Source organism: Furipterus horrens, unplaced genomic scaffold (genome assembly GCF_987537825.1).
Source record: "Furipterus horrens unplaced genomic scaffold, mFurHor1.1.pri manual_scaffold_11, whole genome shotgun sequence".
Classification (NCBI taxonomy): domain Eukaryota; kingdom Metazoa; phylum Chordata; class Mammalia; order Chiroptera; family Furipteridae; genus Furipterus; species Furipterus horrens.
Window position 1 is genome coordinate 96,770,370 of NW_028327181.1, and position 19,907 is coordinate 96,790,276.

A 19,907-nucleotide genomic window follows, 5' to 3' on the forward strand; every position below is an offset into this window, starting at 1 on the left:
GGAACACTGTTAGGAGACGAGACGATCGGGCTCACGTTGCCAGAGCAGGGAACACAGCTGAGACCTGTGCAGTGCAGAGAGCCCGAGGCCTCCCCGACACCAGCACTCCCGCCTTCGGTCACCAGACATCTGTGGGTTACCTGCTGTGGGCCAAGCACAGAAGCAGTGACCAGCCCTGGCCCGTGATGGCCACCAGGTCCCACCAGTCAAGGACATAAAAATCGAAGGGGCCTCTCATGGCCTCTGTGGCTGCGAGGGTCCATGGGTCCTAAGGGGGCCCAGAGTCCCAAAGAGACATCCCCACTGAGGGAGGTAAGAGGATCGCTGCTCTGGCCCAAGCGCCACCCCAGGGAAGTGCCCAGTCTGGTGGACGGCAGCTTGACCAGCCTCACTTTGGCCAGGGTCTCTTCAGGTCCTGCGAAGGGTCAGGGTCTGCAGGTCCCCCCCAGGGATCAGGAGGACAGGCTGTTCTTCTCCAGGCCCTGGGCCGAATGAGCAATGGTGGCGGAAGTCACTAGACAGCAGAAGAGCCGTAGCCGCCCTGTGAGCTGTCGGCCGCCGCCGTGGGCATGAGTGCTCCGGCCCCGGCGTACTCACTCCAGCAGAGGGGTCCCACCTCCTGCCTACAGAGCTGCATAGCTGTGCTCTGTGTTGGCACGCAGCGTGGAAAGGAAGAGGAGGAGATGTGTCTGCCCCTGGACCGGGCCAGGATGAGACCCGGCCCTGTTGCCTCCGCGCTGGCAGGATGCAAGCAGAAGACCCCAGCCATGCCATCACAACAAGTGTGGGGGCAGCTGAGACCCAGAAGGTGGCGGCGTTCAAACGGAGCCCGCCGTGGATACGGTCCGCCCCAGGAGGCGGCCGCCCAGTGCCCCCAGGTTGGAATAAGACCTCATGAGCAGAGGGGCTGGAGGCCGCAGGTGGAAAACGCCTCCTCCGAGGCTGCTGCGCCGCCCCCTGGGGTGAGCGTGTCAGGCGAGCTGCTGATGGTCATCACACACGAACCCAGGAGGTTGCAACGGAGCAGGGGTGAGGGGGGTGGGGCTGCAGAGAAGGGAGGTTTGCAAGACCCACTTCAGCGTGTCTCCCAACAGCAAGCCTTGGTGCCGTCCCAACAACAGGGCATGGGTCCTCGTCTGCTGCCCGACACCCTCCGGGACCCTCCGGCCCCTGCCCATGGCCCTTCTGGCCTCTCCCTTTGCTGGGCGAAGGGGGCTGCAGATGTGCTGGGTGGCATATGGGCTCCATCCTAGCCCACCATGGCTGTTCCTGGCCTTGGAAGGGTGGGGGCGGGGGTGATGATGGCTAAGAGGACGCAGAAGCAAAGCCACCGAGACCAGCCCTGGGACGGCAGGGGTGTCACTGGTGCTGCTTCATCTTTCCTTGCGTTTACACACTGAAGGCAGAGCGCTTTAGAGACGGCGGGGAACAAGGGAGCCCCTGGAAAGGCGGCGCCGGCTGCCTGGGCCACCGTGATAAATGGCGCGAAGGCCTCTGTCCCCCTCGGGCGGCCTGCGTGCCATCACACTCTGGGGCTTCTCAGCACGTCTCACAATTATACAGTCACTGAGCCCATTTATCTGCCTCTATGCAGCTGCACTTGAGGCCAGGGGCTCCTTCCTTAACGGGGGTCCTGGCCCCACCCGTGGCTCAGTCTCCACGGTCCCCGACCCCCGCCCCGCACCCTCATGTCTCCCGCCTGGCTCTTAGCGGCTCCCCTTAGGGCTTTGGGGGGAATCTCAGTCTTGTTGACACCAGTGGGCTCAGTCTCCTATGGTCCTCCCCCGACTTCCCACGTAGGGCTCCCCATCTTCTTCGGGTGCCAGCCAGGTCTCCAGGCCAGGTTAGCCACTGCCCTCTGCTGGCCTGCAGTTAGCATTGCATGTCCCTCTCTCAGCTGGATTCCCAATCCTGTGACTGCATTAGTCACCTGTGCCCAGAAACAGCCGAGGGCACAGGCTTTTGGAATGCACGGGGGCAGTGGGGGTGTGACAGAGGGCACCAGGTCCACCCTGAGCGCTGCGTGGAAAGCCACACCTTGCGGTAACCAGAAGGTGGGCCCCAGACCTCAGCAAGAACCGCTGATGCCCGGATGAGCCCTCTGGGGGCTTAGCACAGACTTGCTTTCTGCAAGGAAGAGAGGCACCAAGGCAGGAGGACAGCAGGAGGCCTGGGGTAGGGGGCTGGGCTGGGTGGGTGGAACCCCCAGGAAGCTGCCCAGAGTGCCCGTCAGTCAGGAGATGCCGCCTGTTGATGGCCCCCTGCAGTGGCACTTGCTGAACCCCAAGGAACAGCGATCACCTGCACCCCACCCTTGGGCTGCAGCCCGACAAAGGGCTCAGAGGACACACACGTGTTGGAACTGGGGCTTCTGCGTGAGGTGACGAAGGGACGGTGGCTTCAAGCCCGTGATTGGGACCCTACGCTGAGCACTCAATTCTCAACACAGGAACGCAGAGTCTAAGACAGGTGGACAGGAAGCTCCTGCAGCCCGCCCGGCCTTTCCCAGCATGTCTCCTGGACGTGTGTCCTCAGTCCCCCTCGCCTGCCCTCTCCTATGGCCCCTGCTGCCCTGGAGCTTGGGCAGAAGCCTCTTGGCTGAGCACAGGAAAGGATGACCAGGGTGGCCTCTGAGGTCAGCCACTCCGGAGTTCAGAGATGGACCCTGGCCACTAGCCATAGGGTGGCCCCAGGCAAGCCTTCGCCCCTCAGGCCCCAGTTTCTCAGCCTCAAGCACAGTGGCCTCACCCTGTCCTAACTTGGGGTGGGGGGCTTGTACTGGTCACTGCTCCTCTGGTTGCCACTGACAGACTCCCACCAGGAAGTGGCTTCCCGCCTCTCACTGCCAGCCAGCTGCCTCTGCTCCTCAGGACACAAGGGAGACCACAGCCACCCATTTGGACAAATTCCAGCACAGGCTCAAGGACCTTTGCTCTCTCCAGACACAGCAGAAAGGCTCAGGGCGGCCTTACTGCAGCCAGGGCCCCCCCACCTCCTGCGGGGTCCTGTCCTGGAAGCCGACCTGAGACAAGAAGGCAAGTCCAAGCAGTGCACTGGGGAGGCGATCCCGGGAGAACCCCGGGAGAGGAGTCAGGAGCCCAGACAGGACGGGGAAGGAGGAAACAAACGTTGCGTCCTCTTGTCATCTTCACGGTGCTGAGCTCACTGCCCACCGGGGGGACCTGGGGACCAAGGAGCCGATGGCAGTGAGCCAGGCGTCTGGCCACTACCCTGTCGCCTCTGAGGACAGCTCCCGGACACTAACGCTCCAACTCGCCTCGCCAGCAGGCTGAGCCAGGGAGTGAGTCGTCGGCTGGCAGTCAGCAGTTCTGGCCCGTGAGTGGCATGCGGAGGGCCTCCGGCCCTGGCGTCCCGGTCATGGCGCACTGATGGGACACCTCAGTCAGTAGCCACTCGTCACCCAGCCAGCAATGATGGAGCACCTGCTGACGGCCTTTGGCACTGGGGTTCAGGAGGGGCAGACCCTGGCTGTGAGCTGGCGGCCGTCCCTAGAGAAGTCCAACGGGGAGGAGCCCCGCCCCCCCCAGGCTGCCAGCCACCTGCTCACCACCCCAACACCTCGCCACCTCAGGACCTCATCCCAGCCCCATCCTCCCAGGGAGCTGCTGGGGGTGGGGTCCCTGCTTAGCAGCAGCTTTGCTTCCTGAGACCCAAGCCTTTCAGACCCTTTGTTGAAACCGTGTTTGGGTACAAAATGAGGAGCAGCTCTGAAGAACGGAACTCAGTCACCCTGTGACTTTGAAGAGCGTGGCCCCCAAAGGGCTGAGCAGCAGAGTAGGGCTAGAATAAGAGACCACACCAGGTGACCATAGGGTGAGGGCAGCCCCCTTACAGATGTGTGTGTCCGGCAGCGGGTTCAGAAATGTCCACTTTCTCATCAGGCCTTAAGAGGCAGAAGGGCCCCTGTCGGGGAGAAGGGCAAACCCAGGACCCCGAGAATCAGACAGGCCATGGAGCTGAGGGATCGTGGTCAGGCCTGGGCCACGCAGAGGAGCGGGGACACAGCAGGCCAGCGAGGTCTGGCCCTGCGCTGGTTCCCAGGCACAGCTCAGTCAGTGCCATGTCCTGTAAGCGTCATCCACCCAGATGCCCTGGCAGATCTTGCCCCGGGAGGGGGAGACCGAGGGGCTGGAAAGGCCCGGTCTTTAGACAACCCCCTCCATGGGATGGGAGCTGAGAGGGCCGCCTCACCTCCAGGTCCTCTCCCCACAGCAGACAGACGAGGCGGCACAGACGGACAGCCAGCCACTCCACCCCTCCGACCCCACAGAGAAGCAGCAACCCAAGCGGCTTCATGTCTCCAACATCCCCTTCCGGTTCAGGGACCCTGACCTGCGGCAAATGTTCGGGGTGAGTGTATTCAGAACCCCTCCCTTAGCCCCAGCCCCCAGCATGGGGCCGAGGGGCCACAGTGGACCCCCTGGATTTCCTGCCCCCACTGCCTCCTATCTCCTCGTCCACCCAGCTCTGACCTGAGCCTGGGGGGTGAGAGGAAGGGGCAAGGATCAGCACAGTTTAGGGTCACAGGATCTGCTGTTGCCACTGACCCCCAGCCAGAGGTCAGCCCACCACTTCCACCACCTGTCCTCGGGCTTCATAGGGTCCCCTGGGGCTAAGGCCAGTGCCCATTAGGTTATTAGTCTGAGGTCTTCTGGCGAACACTCCAGGCCCCCTGTGCCCCCGGAGGGCCAGCCCAGCCCCCTGCCTCACCTCACAGCCATACAGCCTCCGCCTCTGCTGTGTGCCTGGGGACTGGGCACTCGGCCTCTCTGGGCCTGAGTCCGCGGGCCCCAGGGCTGGGGCTCTAGGAGAAGGCACAGTGGATGGGAAACAAGGGCCTGACAGTTCCTCCCGGGTTTCTCGGGTCTGTGCCTAGATTTCGTGCTGTAGAGTTTCAGCCAGTCATGGGGCCGCTGTGAGAGCCTGCAGGGAGCCCTTTAGTCCTGCAGTTACTTTATTCTGTCCCTGACTGAACACGCAGCAGGTGCTGGCGCCCACTGGGTGCTGGGCTGCAAAGTGGGTAGACAGGTGGGTGGCAGCCAAGCGTGTGGCCCGGAGCAGAACAGCCCCCGGGCCCCCGGCTGCCCCAGCCACGGAGGACACTCGCACCCGGCCCGTGCGGATCCCTCTCGGCCCCCCGTCACTCCCAGCGCTCTCTCCTGCCTACTCCGTGCCACCGCTATCTCTGCCACAAGCAAGGCAGGCCCAGGCCCCCAAACCTCCCACGCCAGCCCCACCTCAGGCGGGATTTGTCGGGGCAGTGCCTGGAAAGTGGCTTTGGGACGGACTCAGCACCCATGTGGACCTCACCCCAGATATCCACTCCCCTCCTTGGGGACCAGGCCCCTTTGGATTTGGGGTTAGGCCCAGCAGGGAGCTGGCAGGATTGAGAATCTTCAGAAGATGAGGACTCCTCCCCAGTTGGCCCTGAGCCCCCGCCAAGCCCCTCAGACCTGGGGCCCCGCTCACAGCCACTGTGCGCTGGAGTCTCACTGGCCTGGGCCCTAGACTCCCATTAGCTCACCGGCCCTAGAGGACCCGTCACCTCACCCGGAACCTACACGGTGCCTGCCAGCTCACCTGGCCCCCACACCATGGCGGGCCCCATCCTCCCTCTCTTCGCCAGAGTAGGGGTGGCACTGCTGGCTGGCTGCATGCTGCCTTCCTGCCCCATGACACCACCACCGGGATGTTTCGGGGTGAAGGGGAACCCCATCATTGTATGCACTGGAGGCCTCAGGACCGCACTGGCATTTTGGGGGACCTGGGCACAGGCTGATGGTCTCACATGCCAGTGAGAAAGACAGGGCTTCCCCATTGGTTCCGGGACAGAGTCAGGCAGAGGGGTCTGGGGTCCCACCCCAGGCAGCACAGGCCACAAACACAAGGAGGCCCTCGGGGTACTTTCTCTTCCAGGGGCTCCTGCTTCCTCCCAGCACCCACCTTTTGGGAAGGACTCTTCCCATCAGTGTGGCGGAGTCCCAGCAGAGAAAGGGGAGAGACACCAGTACCCGTGACGCTACACTCAGTCTTGTCACCAGCCTCCTGGCAGGGAAAGCTGTCTCCGCAAGGAGGTGGGGAGGGTGTCCCTGTCCCCTCCTGCTGCACAGAGGGCCTGTCCTCTCCTGTTCCCGGACAGGGCTCAGGGCAGAGGGCCGGTCTCCACATTGGTGAGGGGTTCTCCTGGGAGGCAGGTGCCCGGGCCAGCCGTCCTAACCCACCACTGTCTCCTGTCTCCCCCACCCCTCTCTGTCTCTGCAGCAATTCGGAAAAATTTTAGACGTGGAGATCATTTTTAACGAGCGGGGCTCCAAGGTGGGTGCCGCCCAGAGGCCGCCACCATTACAGCGCCGGCTGTAGGTCCCGCCAGGCTAACGTGTGAAATGTGCGTTTCCTTCCTGGAGAGCTTCGCGCCCGAGGACCCCTGAGCGACACGGGTGCTTGTATTCCCCTCCTCCGCCCCCTTCCCTCCCCCCCCCACTGTCTGTGCTGTTGCTGCTGCCGCTGCTGACGCTTCCTTCTCTCTAAGCTGCCAGGACCTCTCTGTCTGCACTGGGACGCTCCTCCAGGGGGCCAGTGGCCTGCCCGGTCGGGGGAGGGGCTGCAGGATGGGCAGGTGGGAGGGTGACCAGCAAAGATGAGCCCTGCTCTCGGCTCTGGAAGAAACTGCCCCCACCACCAGGCTGCCCCCCTCAGGTCCTGTAACCCAGCCTTGGGGTGAAGGCACCAGTCCTGGACCCTGGCAGGGTCAGTGTCTCTTGTAGCTCTGGCCTGTCCCCTTGGAGAGGCCAGGTGGTAAGCCCAGGTGGGGCTCTGGCCAAGCCAAAGGCCTCCCCTGCCTGGGGCTGCACCCCTCCTGGGTACCCTGCTGGTGGCACCAGGACAGACCTTGGGGCTGCCTGAGTCTCTCCTTCAACTCAGCTGACTCAACCCCCCCTTTCTCTCTCTCCCCCCTTTCCCCCCTCCCCTGCCCTGCCCCCACCCCCACGCCTCCTTGTTTTTTCTCTTTTTCTCATCCTGTGTCTTTCTCTCCATGTCTGTCCTTCTCTGCTCACAGGGTTTTGGGTTTGTAACTTTTGAAACTAGCTCAGATGCTGACCGAGCCCGGGAGAAGCTGAATGGGACGATCGTAGAGGGACGGAAAATTGAGGTGCTCAGATAAGTGTGCTGCGGCAGGGACGCCCGTCACCCCAGGTCCCCCACCCCAGTTCCCCTGCTGCCCTGTGAGCACCAGGCCAGGGTCCCTGGAACAGGAGCTGGGCAGGGGCAGGGCAGGGCCACAATGGGGCCAGAGTCCCCAGACACTCACATGCCACCCTTGTGGGTCTGCATGTCAGGCCTACCCAAGGACCTCTGCCCCTGCCTCCTCTCCTTTTCCTGAAAGAGAACCCCCAACTTGGGGATTAGCCAGAAACTTGGAGGACCCTAGAAATCATGTGTTTGAGGCTTGGCAGCTGCAACCACCTAGACCAGCCCAGCTTGGCCTGCAGTTGGGAGAGGCCATTAATCCTCCCTGCCCCTCCCCGCATGCTGCCAGCCTGCAGTTTTCCCTCTACCCTTACTTACCCCGACAGGGTCAGCAGCAAGGGGCCAGGGCCTAGAATGGGATCCAGCCCAGAGGAGCCGCGGGAAGAGGAGGCAAAGCCCCCCAACACCCCTGCCTCCTCCCTCTCCCGTGTCTAGATTGGCATGTCTGGGAGCAGGGCTCCCCCACGGCAGGACAGCCAGAGGTGGTGAAGAGGGCGGGTCAGCAGCCAGTGGGCAGCCCACAGGAGAAGTCTAGGGGGAGGGTTCCCAAAGGATGAAGGACTGGAGGCACCGGCCTTGGCAGGCTCTGGCCCGGCACCCAAGGCCGCAGGAGCTGACACGGGCCCCTCCCTCGGCTTCTACCCCCTGTTCTCTGCTCCCTTCTGCAGAGGCCTTCCTCCTCCTTCTGACTGCCCCATCCAGCCCCCTGGGCCTGGAGGTCTGGGCAGTCGGACCCACCCCTGTGGCACCTGCCTACCCCTCCCTCATTGGCCTGTCTCCCATGGGCACAGGGGCCCCATCAGAAAGATCTGGCCTCAGGGGAATGGGGCAGAGGGGCCGACAGTTTGGTACTTGTAGCTGGGATCCTCTGCCGGCTGCCACCTGGGGTGGAGACTGTCTTGGGGGCAGTTCTCTTAGCTGGCCTGAGAGTACTTTGAGGACAGGCCACCAGCCGGCTTCTCCGATGACCTTAGGTTGCCAGAGAGAGAGAGGCTGGGGCTGGGGCTGCGGAACTCTCATGTGAAGGTCAACAGCCATTGAGTCTGGACACAATGCCGGGCCAGGCACTAGCCAGTGCTGGCAGCAGCGATGGCGGAGGCTTCCTGGAGGCAGGGCAGCACAGCTGGGAGAGGAGGCCAGGTTGGAGAGCAGGCCAGGGTGCAGGCCAGAGGCAGAGGCTGTCCTGTGGCCCTGCCTGGGTGTCCGAGGCCCTCCCTCCCAGCCCCCAGCTCCCTCCTCCAAGGGGGTGTGGAGAAGCACAGAGCAGGACTGGGGCAGCCCGTGGCCCCCAAGGAGGCTGATGCCCCTCTCACCCTCTCCCTCCCTCTCTCTGGGCAGGTCAATAACGCCACGGCCCGAGTCATGACCAACAAGAAGACTTCGAACCCCTACACCAACGGTAAGGGGCCCGGGACCCCAGGGAGGCTGCAGGGGCTGACAGAGGCCTTGAAGGAGCCCAGGCTGCAGGAGGCTGACCTTCCTGGGTGCAGAGTGCCTCTCATGTCCCAGCTCTCCCCATCAGAAGTGGCAGGTGGGCCAGCAGGAGAGCTGGGGCGGCCCACGCCCACACAAACAGCCGGCGAGACTCTTGGGCTTTGCCAAGCGTGCATGGCACCCAGACGCCGTGTGGACAGGCCTCTGGCACAGTGAGATGGTGGCCACTTCCTGGGTTGTTTCTTATTTCTAAGCACTAAGGGATGACCTAGGCTAGAGGTGCTTAATATTTAGTGAGTGTGATGACAAAGAGAGGGACTGTCCCCTGACTCTTGGAAATACTGAGAGGTTGAGGCCAGCAGAGGAAGTCCTGCTGGCCCAGTACGTGTGTCAAACAAGCAGTCATGCCACCTGCCTGCCTGTGAGCAGAAGTGGCCGGTCCTGTGTGAAGATGACACAGCTTATGCTGAGCACTGGCTGCTGAGAGAAGTTGAGGGAAATTCACTGCAGAAAATAAACTCACCAATTCTGACCAGGAGTTACTATTTACAGAAGAAACAAGGGACCACCTGGTGGGCCTCAGGCTGCCTCTGATCTGGGGACACGGACAGTTCAAGGGGCCCAAACCGACAGGTGGAGGCCCCAGGAAGCCAGAGTGACAGGCAGAGGCCCCCAGGATTTCGGAGGTACCAGGCCACCTGAAGCAGCAGTCTAACCTCCGAGAGTAGACCCGGAGAGCTGCCGGGGCAGGAGCCGGGGGAGGCCAGCTCAGGTCATTACCTCCAGGACTCTGCTCCATCGTGGATTCTTACCAAGATGACTCAGTTTTGGGACTGGAGGTCTTTCCAGGAGATGGAATGTTTTTTCCCTCCTTACCTGAGATTTATAGGTTTCTGATCCCAGCAGTAGCATTCAGACACAAGCATCTGAGCTGTGACGTGATGTGGAACAGTGATGGAAGGCAGTCGAGAGGCTCATGGAGTGTGGGGAGTGGGCCCCAGGAGGAACAAGGTCACCTGCCCTGTCTGAAGGCCTGCGGCCAGAGCCCACTCAAAGCCAGCTGGTTTCCACCCCAGAGGCCTCAGACTGTGCACCTGGGCCCCTGGTGGGAGAGGAAGGCTGGTCCCGGGGCAGCCAGCCATGAGCAGCTCACCTGGAGAGAGGGAGTGGCTGGGAACTGGGGTCTGGCTCGGCCACCTGCCAGCTCTGTGATGCAAGGCTGCTGCCCTCTGAGCCTCCACTTCCTCCTCTGTAAAATGGGAGGGGGGACACCTACCGCAGTGGGTGGTTTCGAAACAAATGGCACATAGTAACATGCTCAGGAAATGCCAGCTGTCCTTGTTATCAGAATACAGAGGCCCTTCCTCCCCGGGCACCTTCGACTGGCTGGTTTGAGGACCAACGCAGCAGGGCAGTGAAAGAGGACTCAGCACTGGAAGAGGGGCCCTCAGGCGCTGGTCCCGGGACACAGACTCTGGGGCAGGAAGTGGGAGGAGGTTTCAGGCAGAGGCGGAGCTCCTTTTTGGCAGCGTCTGACCCTCCGGGAAGGCAGCCAGGGGCCCGCAGGAGACAGAACTCCCACGGCTGGGCTCTGTCAGGTCGCCAGAACCCCTCATCCCAGCAGGGGGCGTGCCCACATTTACATAACATGTTCCACTTGCCCTTCCTAATACTCTCCTGCAGAGATCACGGACCCCAGCGTGCTGGGCTGGTGCCCCTGGGCAGGGGAGGCCAGGGGCAGGCTGGGGAGGAGCACAATCTGGAAAGAATCAAGAAGGCACCCAGGCGGGTGGCTGGGGAGTGGCTCGGTCCCTGTGATTCGGCCCCATGAGGCTGCAGCTTTCAAAGAGGGGGCCCTGGGTCTGTGTCTCGCCTCCTGCACCCACTCAGACTGTGGAGGGAAGGGGTCCCGCCAGCAATCGGCAGAGACCACGTCCTGGGAATGTCACAGGGAGAGGGGCGCTCCCAGGTGTCCTGTGCGGTGGGGAGAGGAGGGGGAAGATGGTGATTGGATTCTTTGCCTCTGTTCTAGGTTGGAAGCTGAACCCTGTGGTAGGCGCAGTCTACGGGCCAGAATTCTATGCAGGTAAAATAAAGGCCGGAGCTGTGGAACAAGGCTGGTGGGAGGCGTGGCCAGAGGTCGTGGGGGTGCCCCCCCCCCCGCCCCGCCGCGAGACCTGGGGGTGCGGCCAGGCCTGGGGCGTGGTCAGGAGGGTGTGGTTGGGGGGGGGTCACCCTGGGGCGGGGCTGGTGGGTACGGCCAGTGTGGGCGGGGCCGGTGGGTGTGGCCCTATGTGGGCGGGGCTGGTGGGTGGGGTCTGGCGCTGCGTGGCTGAGTGTGGCTGCGCGCAGGCCGGACTGTCCTGCCAGCCCTGGCTCTGGATCTGTCTTTCCACTCACACTGTCCCCTCTCCCACCTCCTTTCCTGCAGTGACGGGGTTCCCCTACCCCACCACTGGCACAGCCGTTGCCTACAGGGGCGCACACCTACGGGGCCGGGGCCGGGCAGTGTACAATACGTTTCGGGCTGCGCCGCCCCCGCCCCCCATCCCAACTTACGGAGCGTGAGTACCTGGGGGCGCACGGGGAGGAAAGCATGGAGAAAGCCCCAGAGGAGCGTGGGGAGGGAGACCTGGGGCAGCGGGAGGGCTTAGACAGCCTTTCCAGAACTGCGGAGGGTCTGTGGGAACCCCCAGACTTTGGCACTGCATTCTCGTCTTGATATGCAGTATCTGCACTCTGCTACAGGGAACCAAAAGTCACTGGCATTTAGGGGACATTTAGAGCCCCAGCCTGACGCTTTAATGGGATCCTGGTTGGCCCTGGAGTTCAGTGGGGGCCTTCTCTAAGCCCACGCTGGACCGTTTCCCTGGGGCTCTGTCCTCCCCATTGATGGGGGGACAGCTGCCTGGGGTGGAGTTGGGGGAGGGTAAGCAAGAAGGGCCGATGGGCCCCTGGGTTTGTGGGAGTAAGGAGCTGAATAGCAAGGGTGTTACTCTATTGTTATACCAAAACAGGGCACTGGAGCAAACGCTTGTTAAAATGCCAGTCCCATGGGCAGGGCTGGCACCCTGCCCCCTCCCTCCTCAGCAGACACCGGAGCCGGCCTACCCCGCCTCTCCAGCGTTCCCACCACTTTCTTGTCCGTTTGCTTCCAGGGTCGTGTATCAGGATGGCTTTTATGGTGCTGAGATTTACGTAAGTGCAGCCCTGGGGGAGGAAGGGGTGGCACCCGGGCATTGGCTGTTTCCGGGAACAGTCAGTGTCTCCCCAACCCCACCCCAGTCCTGTCATCAAAACCCAGGGGGTAGGGTGGGTTGCATCCCTGGGGACCTCACACAGCCAGATCTGGGTCATCTGTGCTCACGCTGGGACTAGTAAGGGATCTGCTAGCAGCCCGGTGAGCCAAAGGCATGTCTCCCCAACTTTGCAAGGCATTGTATAATGGGGCAGTGCGTGGCTCCCCCATGTTCCAGACCACATTGGGGGCCCTGAGGGAACCCCATGGGCAAGGCCCGGAGAGAGACCAGGAGGCAGGGGCTCCAGGGCAGGCTATTGGTAGGGTTCCGTCTCCTCTCTCCCTTCATGGGGCTGCACTCACTGCTTCCTCTAACTCAGAGCCCTTGCTGACGACCCCCACCCCATACACGTACCTGGCCCAACACAAGATCCATTTGGGCCAGGGCCGAGGTGTCGTCTGAGCTAATGCCCTTTGCCCTCCACTCTTCCCAGTATCCAGGACGGCACCTGGAGTCAGCCATGGGGTCCCCATGCACATCAGCAGCAAAGTCAGGGGCTCAGTGGCCTGGTGGCAGGTCTGTGGGCACCTACTGTGTGCTAAAGCCTCGCACACATCCAGACCTGTAATTGGTGCCCACCTGTATGCGTTGAGTGTATGAATGAATAAGTGAAGTGAACAGACACCCTCCTTCACCTCGAATCATGCTGCTGGGCAGTGTGCAGCCCTTAGACCCCTGTTAGACCGCAGGCTAGGTGCCCCGAGGCTTGCACTAGCTGACCGAGCAAGGTGAAGGTTGAAAGGCTGTGTGTGCCCCACTAAGCATCTGTGCATCTCTCCCGCCCCCCACTCTGCAGGGAGGCTATGCAGCCTACAGATACGCTCAACCAGCGGCAGCAGCGGCAGCCTACAGCGACAGGTACCACCTGGGGACAGCGAACTGGCAGGGAGAGGCTGAACTGGTCCCAGAGGGTTGGACTCGAACAGACGGGAAGCCTTAACCATGGCTCAGGGGCCTGGGGCTGCCTCCTCCTAGTGGGTGCAGGGTCTGGACAGAGGAGAGCAGGTCCGAATGTGCTTGGAGACCCTGAAACAGCAAGCCCCCCCAACTTCTGTAATCACTTCCTGCTTGTATGCTATGGGGAGGCTATGGACCCCCCAGTTCTCAGGTAGCAGACAGCCCCTCCCTCCAGCTCTGGAGGCCCCAAGTGAGAAGTAACCCAGAATTTCTGACATTCTTGGTGCTCCCACGTCTGAGACCCTCTGGCACCAAAGAGGAAGGGCACCCACCTCCTCTCAGGGGCGTAACAAGATGAGGGAGGAGGAAGGCAGCTCCTGTGACACTGGAGAGCAGTGTGTATTTTGTGGACAGGTCCTGGGTGTCCCCAGCAGTGGCCCAGCCTGCACCTTTCCCTGTCGGCACTCAGCCTATTGGCCACACAGCTCCTGCTTGGGGAAGGATACCAGTCCCTGTGCTGGGCACACAGTGGGCACTTCATGGAGGGCAGCTGTTGCTCTTGTCCACAGTGCTGGCTCTGGCCTGGGGACTGCTGGGCCCTCCCTCCCAGTGGCAGGTGGCACACCCCCTCCTGACCCACCCCTCTTCACAGCCTCAGTGGGGGCTCAGGTGTGAGGGTTTTGTCAGATGCAAAGTAGGCCCAAAGGCCAGCCCTGTCCTCTAAGAAGCTGGTATTTCACATGCAACATAAACGGAGTGAGAGGAAGATCATCACAGGGACACCGTACCAGCTGCCTCCTTGGCATCAAAGTCCCTGCTGCCCCTGACATCCCCTGGATCTTCCCTCCCTTCTCCAAACCCCTCCCAGAACTTTGCCCCATTCTTCCTGGGAATCCGGGGTTTTTCCCTCCAGATGAGCCCTTGGAGGACCCTCTCTCTCCTATGCGGCACCTGGGGGAACAGCCCCCACTCCCATCAGGGGAGCACACTGGACATTTTAAGAGGGTGGCCAGCTGTGTTCCAGATACTTCCTTCCAATAGGCAGGACGGGCGGTAAGGCCGGTGTGCAGGGGAACGACCCTGGGGGGTAGGGGGATGCTCAGGAAACGTCTGGGAGCGGGTGGGAGCCCTGCCCCTCACCTGCCCCTTTGCCGGGCACCTCCCCTCCCTGTGCTGTCTCCCCAGTTACGGCCGAGTGTACGCGGCTGCTGACCCCTACCACCACACCCTCGGCCCCGCAGCGACCTACAGCATCGGAACCATGGTAAGGAGCCTGGGGGGTCTGGCCTTTGGCTCCGCTGGGACCAGGAGGGCGCAGCCCTGTGGCCGGGGTGGGCAGGCAGGCCCTTAGGAGAACAACCAAGACCTCAGACTGAGGCCTGGGGGGCTGGAAGGACCAAGGCCTGGATTCGAGCTGGGGCAGGGGACTCACCCCTTTGTGCCTTCGTGGGGTTAGGGGGCAGGTCTGCCCAACGGACAGTCGGCTGCCCAGTGACTATGTCTGGTGCTCTGGGAAGCACCCCGGTAGGGCTCAGTTTTCTGAGCCCGGTAACTGAAGCCTGCCCAGGCCCCCCTTCCCACCGGGAAAACCCACAAAACCATCCCAGCAGAGGCCCCAGAGGCAGGCAGGGCCCACTTCCCTTGTGTGGGTGTGTCTGTGCCATGGTCCCTCTGTGTCCTGTCACCCCTTGCTGTACCTCTTCTCGCACTGAGGTGGGGAACACGCTGTTTGTCACACATGGTCCTGCTCCCGGAAATGGGGCCTGCTCCCCTGGCCTCTTCGGCAGGCTTCAGGGATGGGTGGGGGTGCTCTTGATGGGCCAGCGTGTTTCTGTGTGTGTGTGTGTGTGTGTGTGTGTATGGCCAGCTGTCAACACACACAGCCCAGCTCACTCGGCACCCTGAAATCTTCCAGTGGACACCTGCTTCCCGGGTGCACCCTGCTGCCCACCCCCGGGGCCTGTCAACGTCGGTTTTTAGCTAGCTTCGCATCCAGCATCAAAGATGAAAACGGTTTTCTTGGGGGGGGGGGGGTAAGCAGGGAGGAGGTTCAGAGCCAATATGGGTTTTCTTTCATCTCCTTTGATTTTGCTTACTCCCTCCCAATTTTGGTTTTATCTTTTTTGATTTGTAACAAGCCTCAGACATCCCAAGCAGCCTGCAGTAACTGCTGGCAGCCGCAGGGAGCAGGTCTCTCGGGGGCCCACAGCCCGTCCCGGATGGAGGCCCTGAAACTGCAGCCTACAGGCGCCCTGGCTCCAGGGTCAGCGCGGCCCTCCATGCAGTTGCTAGCTAAAGGCTTGCATTCAGTCACAGAGGGTTCCCTCTTATGTTTTCTTTTTTGTTTTTAAGATTTTCTATTTTTTTTCCCCAACGTTTCTTCTCTGGCCTTTTCTGGCAAAACTGGGCTCCTGTGGGGGCCTCCTTGTCCCAGGGCTGGAGGGAGCAAGAATGCCCAAGAGCTGTGCCCAACGCGGGGCAGAGGAGTGGACCTGGTGACCCCAGAAAGCTCCTGGAGCTGGGCAGGCAGGCACAGCCCCTCCTGGTGGAGCCGAGCCCGGGGGGACCCTCCCATGTCTGGAGGGGCACAGTCCTGCCCCATGGCAGCCCCAGGGGTGCTGAGGAGGTCAGTCTCTCGCTCACCCCTCCCCAGAGGAAGGAGAAAGGGGCCGTGAAGGGCCAGGCCTGAGCTAAGTTAGCCCCCAGGAGACCTTTCACACCTTGTCACCCAGAAGCACAGTGGCCGCAGATCCCAGCACCCCAGTTCCCTAGCCCCAAGTCCACCAGGACCTCAGAAATAGGCCCAGGGCCCCTCCTGCTGGCATGCCCACCACACCCATTCTCCTTGAGGCAAACCCTGAGGGGGGGCAGAAAACGGGAGCTAGCTATTTCTTTTTGTTTTTCCTTATTTTTTTTTTCTTTTTTTCTTTTCCCCCCCCACACCCAGAGGCGGTACTGATTGGCTGTTTTTCATCTTTGATGTTGCAGGCTAGCCTCTGCCGAGGAGGGTACAGCCGCTTCACCCCCTACTAGCAAGAGGCCCAGCCCCTAACAGCATTCACAGACTGTCTAGTACACACCAAACCCAGCAGCCCAAAGCCAGGCACAGCCACCAGGAGGACAATGCGCCGCTGACCTCGGCGACGCTAAAGTCCATAGGTTTTACCTCCAGCCAGCTGGGCTCCCCCCCACGATGGCCCGTGTGTCTTTGACCCTGTTTACCCCTGTATGTCTGAAACCTTGGTTCCTATTTTGGCTTTGTTGACGTTGTGCCCACCCCATCCCCCCTAAGCCATTTCAGGTATGGTATGCACATAGGGGGAGGGGCTAGGCTGGGCAGAGGACCCCTCCTCGAGAGCTAGCAATAGAGCCACAACCCACGAGGGTGACCCACTCCCTGTCCCTGGGGTCTGCAGAGCCACAGAAGATGCCTGGCCCAGAAAGCCATCCCAGCCAGCCTCCCCTGGGGTGCTGGGAGTGAGGGTCTCCCACCTACCGCAGTTGGCGGGGTCACAGCCTCGACAGTGCTCCTGTTACCCAGCTAGTCACGGGGGCAGTGTCTCCGCCCCGCTTTCCCATCCAGCTGAAACTAATGTTGCTGATTAAATTGTATTGACTTTTCCTGCTGGTCTGCAGGAGCCACACCAGCCTCTGTTGTAAGAAATCAAAGTGAAGGAAGAAATTTCCCTGCTGGGAGGCCTGGTGGCCTGACAACTGTGCCCCCCTGCAGTGCCCCACTGCCCACTGCCCGCCCCCCTGAGATGGGGTCCCAGCCAACCTGGCCCTGGTGTTTGTACAGGAGCCATGACACCTCCTTCCCTTCCTGAGCTCGGAAATGCCTTTTGAGCAGGGTCTGTTTCAGAGGAGAGGCCTGGCCGGAGAGCAGGTCAGGAGTAGGGTGATGCCCACCTCCAGCCTTGCTGGCAGGACAGCGCTCCGTGTTGTCCGTCCATCTAGAGGGGCACCATGCTTAGCTCTGCCCCCGTGAGCTCACACGCTCCCGGGGCAGACGGGCTCTGGGAGGAGATGCTGGCTGGGGCTGCAGCCAAGGGAGCTTCTGGAGGGGCCCACCCAGGCAGGCCAGGCCCTGGCACACAGCACCTTCATTACAGGAAACAGTGGCATGGGCCAAGGAGCCCCGCTGCCAGAGCTGGGCTTCCGGGGGGGCCGAAACCAGCTAGGTGTGGGTTCCTGCCAGCTAGGGCATTGATTCCTTGCTGGTGGGGTGGGCGGATCTGCTCAGGGTGCCAGCCCCACACCTCCCACTGCCCAGAGCGCCACCTTCTCAGCTGCCTCATTCCACCCTGTCCGGACCTCTGCCCTCCTCCTGCCAGAGCCAGCCAGGCCCCTACCCCCCCCTCCCAGCAGAGCCTGTCTGCCACCAGGTGCCCTGCGGCTCCTCCATTCCCACCACCCTCTGCCCTGGAAGACATACATCCTCTCGCGAGATGTGGGGTCCTAAAAGCTGCGGGGGTTCGGGAGGGGGGGCGGCGCTGCGACCCAAGGGCGCACCGCTAGCGCCCGCCCGCAGCCCCGCGGGGTCGCGGGCCCTGTCCCCACCACACGACTGCAGTTGCTTCCGTGAAACTGCACGTCCCTTTCTGTTTCTGTTGTAGTGAGAGCTTCCACCGCCTCCTTCTCGGACCACGAAGGGCAAAAACAAAAAAACAAACAAAAAAATCACAAAACAAAAAACAAAACAAAAAAAGATGTTAAGATCCAAGCAACACAAAAACCAACCAAACCAAGATGCATCCGCCACGTCCAGGTCTCACGTGCTGGGGGAACCGCAGTGAGGAGCACGCACGCCCGGCCCCGGAGAGCCGCCGCGCCCCTCCCGCCGCGGGCGGGGGCGATCCAGAGGGGAAGGGGCCTCCGTTTTCTATTCAGTCTTCCTTTCCTGGCCCCCACTCCCAAGGCAGTGTGGGGCCCGCGGAGGAGGGGCCGCAGGCCTCGCAGGGAAGAGCGGGCCAGCAGGACTTGACCTTTGTTGCCAACTGTGCCAGTGGAGGGGAGAGCCGGGCCGGGGCGGGCACGGGGAGGGGGGCAGCTTTTCATTCCCGGGGCTCTGGCTTCGGCCCCATGCCCAGTTACCCTGTGTCGCGCTCTGGGCCCCAGCTCCCCCTCATGCCACGCCACCGATGCCCATGTCCTGCACACCCGGGGAAGGCGTCTGCAGGCCACTGACTGCTCACCCAGCAGCCCCGGGGTTCGACCCCAACACCAAGGGCTGACGTGGCTCCAGAACTATGGGGCACCCCGGCACTCCTCCCTCCCCAGGAGGGGGGCTCCCGGGCTCCCCAACCAGGACTGACTCCTGTACCTGAGAACATGAGACGGTGAAGGACTTGAGGCCAAGGACTTGCTCTCTGACTGGCTGTTTTTGGTTCCCTTTCTGGGGAGGGATGGCTGACCTCATGGTACTTGCTGGGACAAGCCGTCCCTGCCACTGCCCTGCAGAGAGCCGGGGACAAGCCAGCACCTGGCTGCACTGCGGGGTCGGGAGTCACAGAGCAGTGAGAGCAGGGCAGGCGGGGAGGCCTGGGGGTACGGTCAGCGGACGGCAGGTAACAGGGAAAAGCCCCTGGCCAGGCAGATAGCTGGAGTCGGGACAGCAGCAAAAAATAATTTGAAAAAACCCAGGCTCCCAACATGGCTCCACTGCCGTCTCATGGAACTTCAGACGTGAAGGACGACACCTCACTTTATACTCTGCATCAGCTCCTGAAGCGAGTCTCCTTTTCTACTCCCGGTGTACAGCGCCCCCCCCCCCCGCCCCCGCCGTCCCTGGCCAGAGCCCCTGCCGCCGGACCCTTTCTTGCAGCAGCTGCGTCCGCCCCACCCCGGCCCCAGGACTGCAGCCAGGCCCTGGCTTCCTTTCTTACCATTCTGTATGCTTCCCAGGTGTGACCATTCAAATCAACAGTATTATTATTATTAAGATTATTAATAAAGATTTCTTTCTTCAAACCAGGACAATTGTCTGATTTGGCAGCCCCCCGGGGGGCGCAGAGGGTGCAGGGCACCCGCGGCCTGAGGGGAGTCTGAGCGCGAGTCTAGCGCTCCATCCCTCTCCTCCAGGCTGCCGTCTCGCAGCCGCCCGCGGCCAGGCCGAAGCAGGGCTCCCGTGCTCCCGCAGCCCTGCCCGGCCTCGGCGCTGGGCGTCCTGGGAGAGGGGCTGCTGCGGGGCCCGCTGTCAGTGCGCTGGGGGAGGGCGATCTGGCCCTCAGCTCCGGCTCTGCTGGTGTGACGGCCAGGCCGCGGTCCCGAGGAGCTGCTTCGAGGTAAGCCCCTGTGAGTCCCCACTCCTGGAAGGCGGGCGTGCAAGAGCGTGGCCGCCAACCCACCGCCCCGGAAGAGGAGGGAGAACCAGGAGGGGAAGCAGCAGACTCCAAACTAAGCTGAAAAAAGCCTTGGGCCTGGGACAGGGCCAGGCCATGACACCCACCAAGTGAGCCCCAGCCCCGTCTCAGACTTGAGTCCATTCTCACAAGGTCAGGTAATTTACTTCAGAGCGAATACACCCACCGGGGGGGACGGCGTGGCATGGGCTTAAATGCCGACATATTAATCTTGCTGCATACGAGCCTTGACTGGCGGTGGTACTGGGGACCACGTTCCTGGGGAGCAGGGCTGCGCGCCTCCGCTTGCCACGCTCTGCCGAGCCCCCTTCTAATTGCTTGCTTACCAGACTATGAGAAAATAATTGCCACTGTAAACGTTCCCTCCTCTGCGTAAAATTTCCAGGGGAACCAGCACTTTAAAAAAGGGGAGGGGGGGAGGCTTCGTGAAATAAGTTCCAGCTGTGTTGCCCACTTTGGGCGCCCGCCTGCCGGCTGCCACGTCTTGGGGCAAAGGCCAGGAGCCCCCGGTTCAGAATGACAGGCTCGAAACACTGCAGCAAGCTGTCAAGACCGAGGAAAGTGAGCTGCCACAGGCGTCTCCCTGTCCCGCCGGGGCCCTCCTCCCAGCTCCTGAGCGGGTCGGCCACACGTGTGGGGCATGAAA

General features: G+C 62.1%; 1 protein-coding gene across 3 annotated transcripts in view; it reads left to right on the forward strand.

Annotated features, from left to right (window-relative positions):
- RBFOX3 (RNA binding fox-1 homolog 3) overlaps positions 1–18,677 on the forward strand; it is a 305,276-nt gene extending 286,599 nt beyond the window's left edge. The window contains exons 6-15 of one of the 3 annotated variants that reach the window (XM_090257313.1): positions 4,234–4,371; positions 6,283–6,336; positions 7,079–7,171; positions 8,608–8,668; positions 10,736–10,789; positions 11,135–11,267; positions 11,721–11,901; positions 12,799–12,860; positions 14,085–14,163; positions 17,516–18,677. In XM_090257313.1, coding sequence (XP_090113439.1) covers positions 4,234–4,371; positions 6,283–6,336; positions 7,079–7,171; positions 8,608–8,668; positions 10,736–10,789; positions 11,135–11,267; positions 11,721–11,901; positions 12,799–12,860; positions 14,085–14,163; positions 17,516–17,518 — 858 coding nt within the window. In that variant the 3' untranslated portion in view covers positions 17,519–18,677. Of the gene's footprint in view, positions 1–4,233; positions 4,372–6,282; positions 6,337–7,078; positions 7,172–8,607; positions 8,669–10,735; positions 10,790–11,134; positions 11,268–11,720; positions 11,902–12,798; positions 12,861–14,084; positions 14,164–15,887; positions 16,522–17,515 lie in introns of those variants that run through there. The other 2 variants (XM_090257312.1, XM_090257314.1) reach the window with 2 other exon arrangements.
- Positions 18,678–19,907: the final 1,230 nt, after the last annotated feature.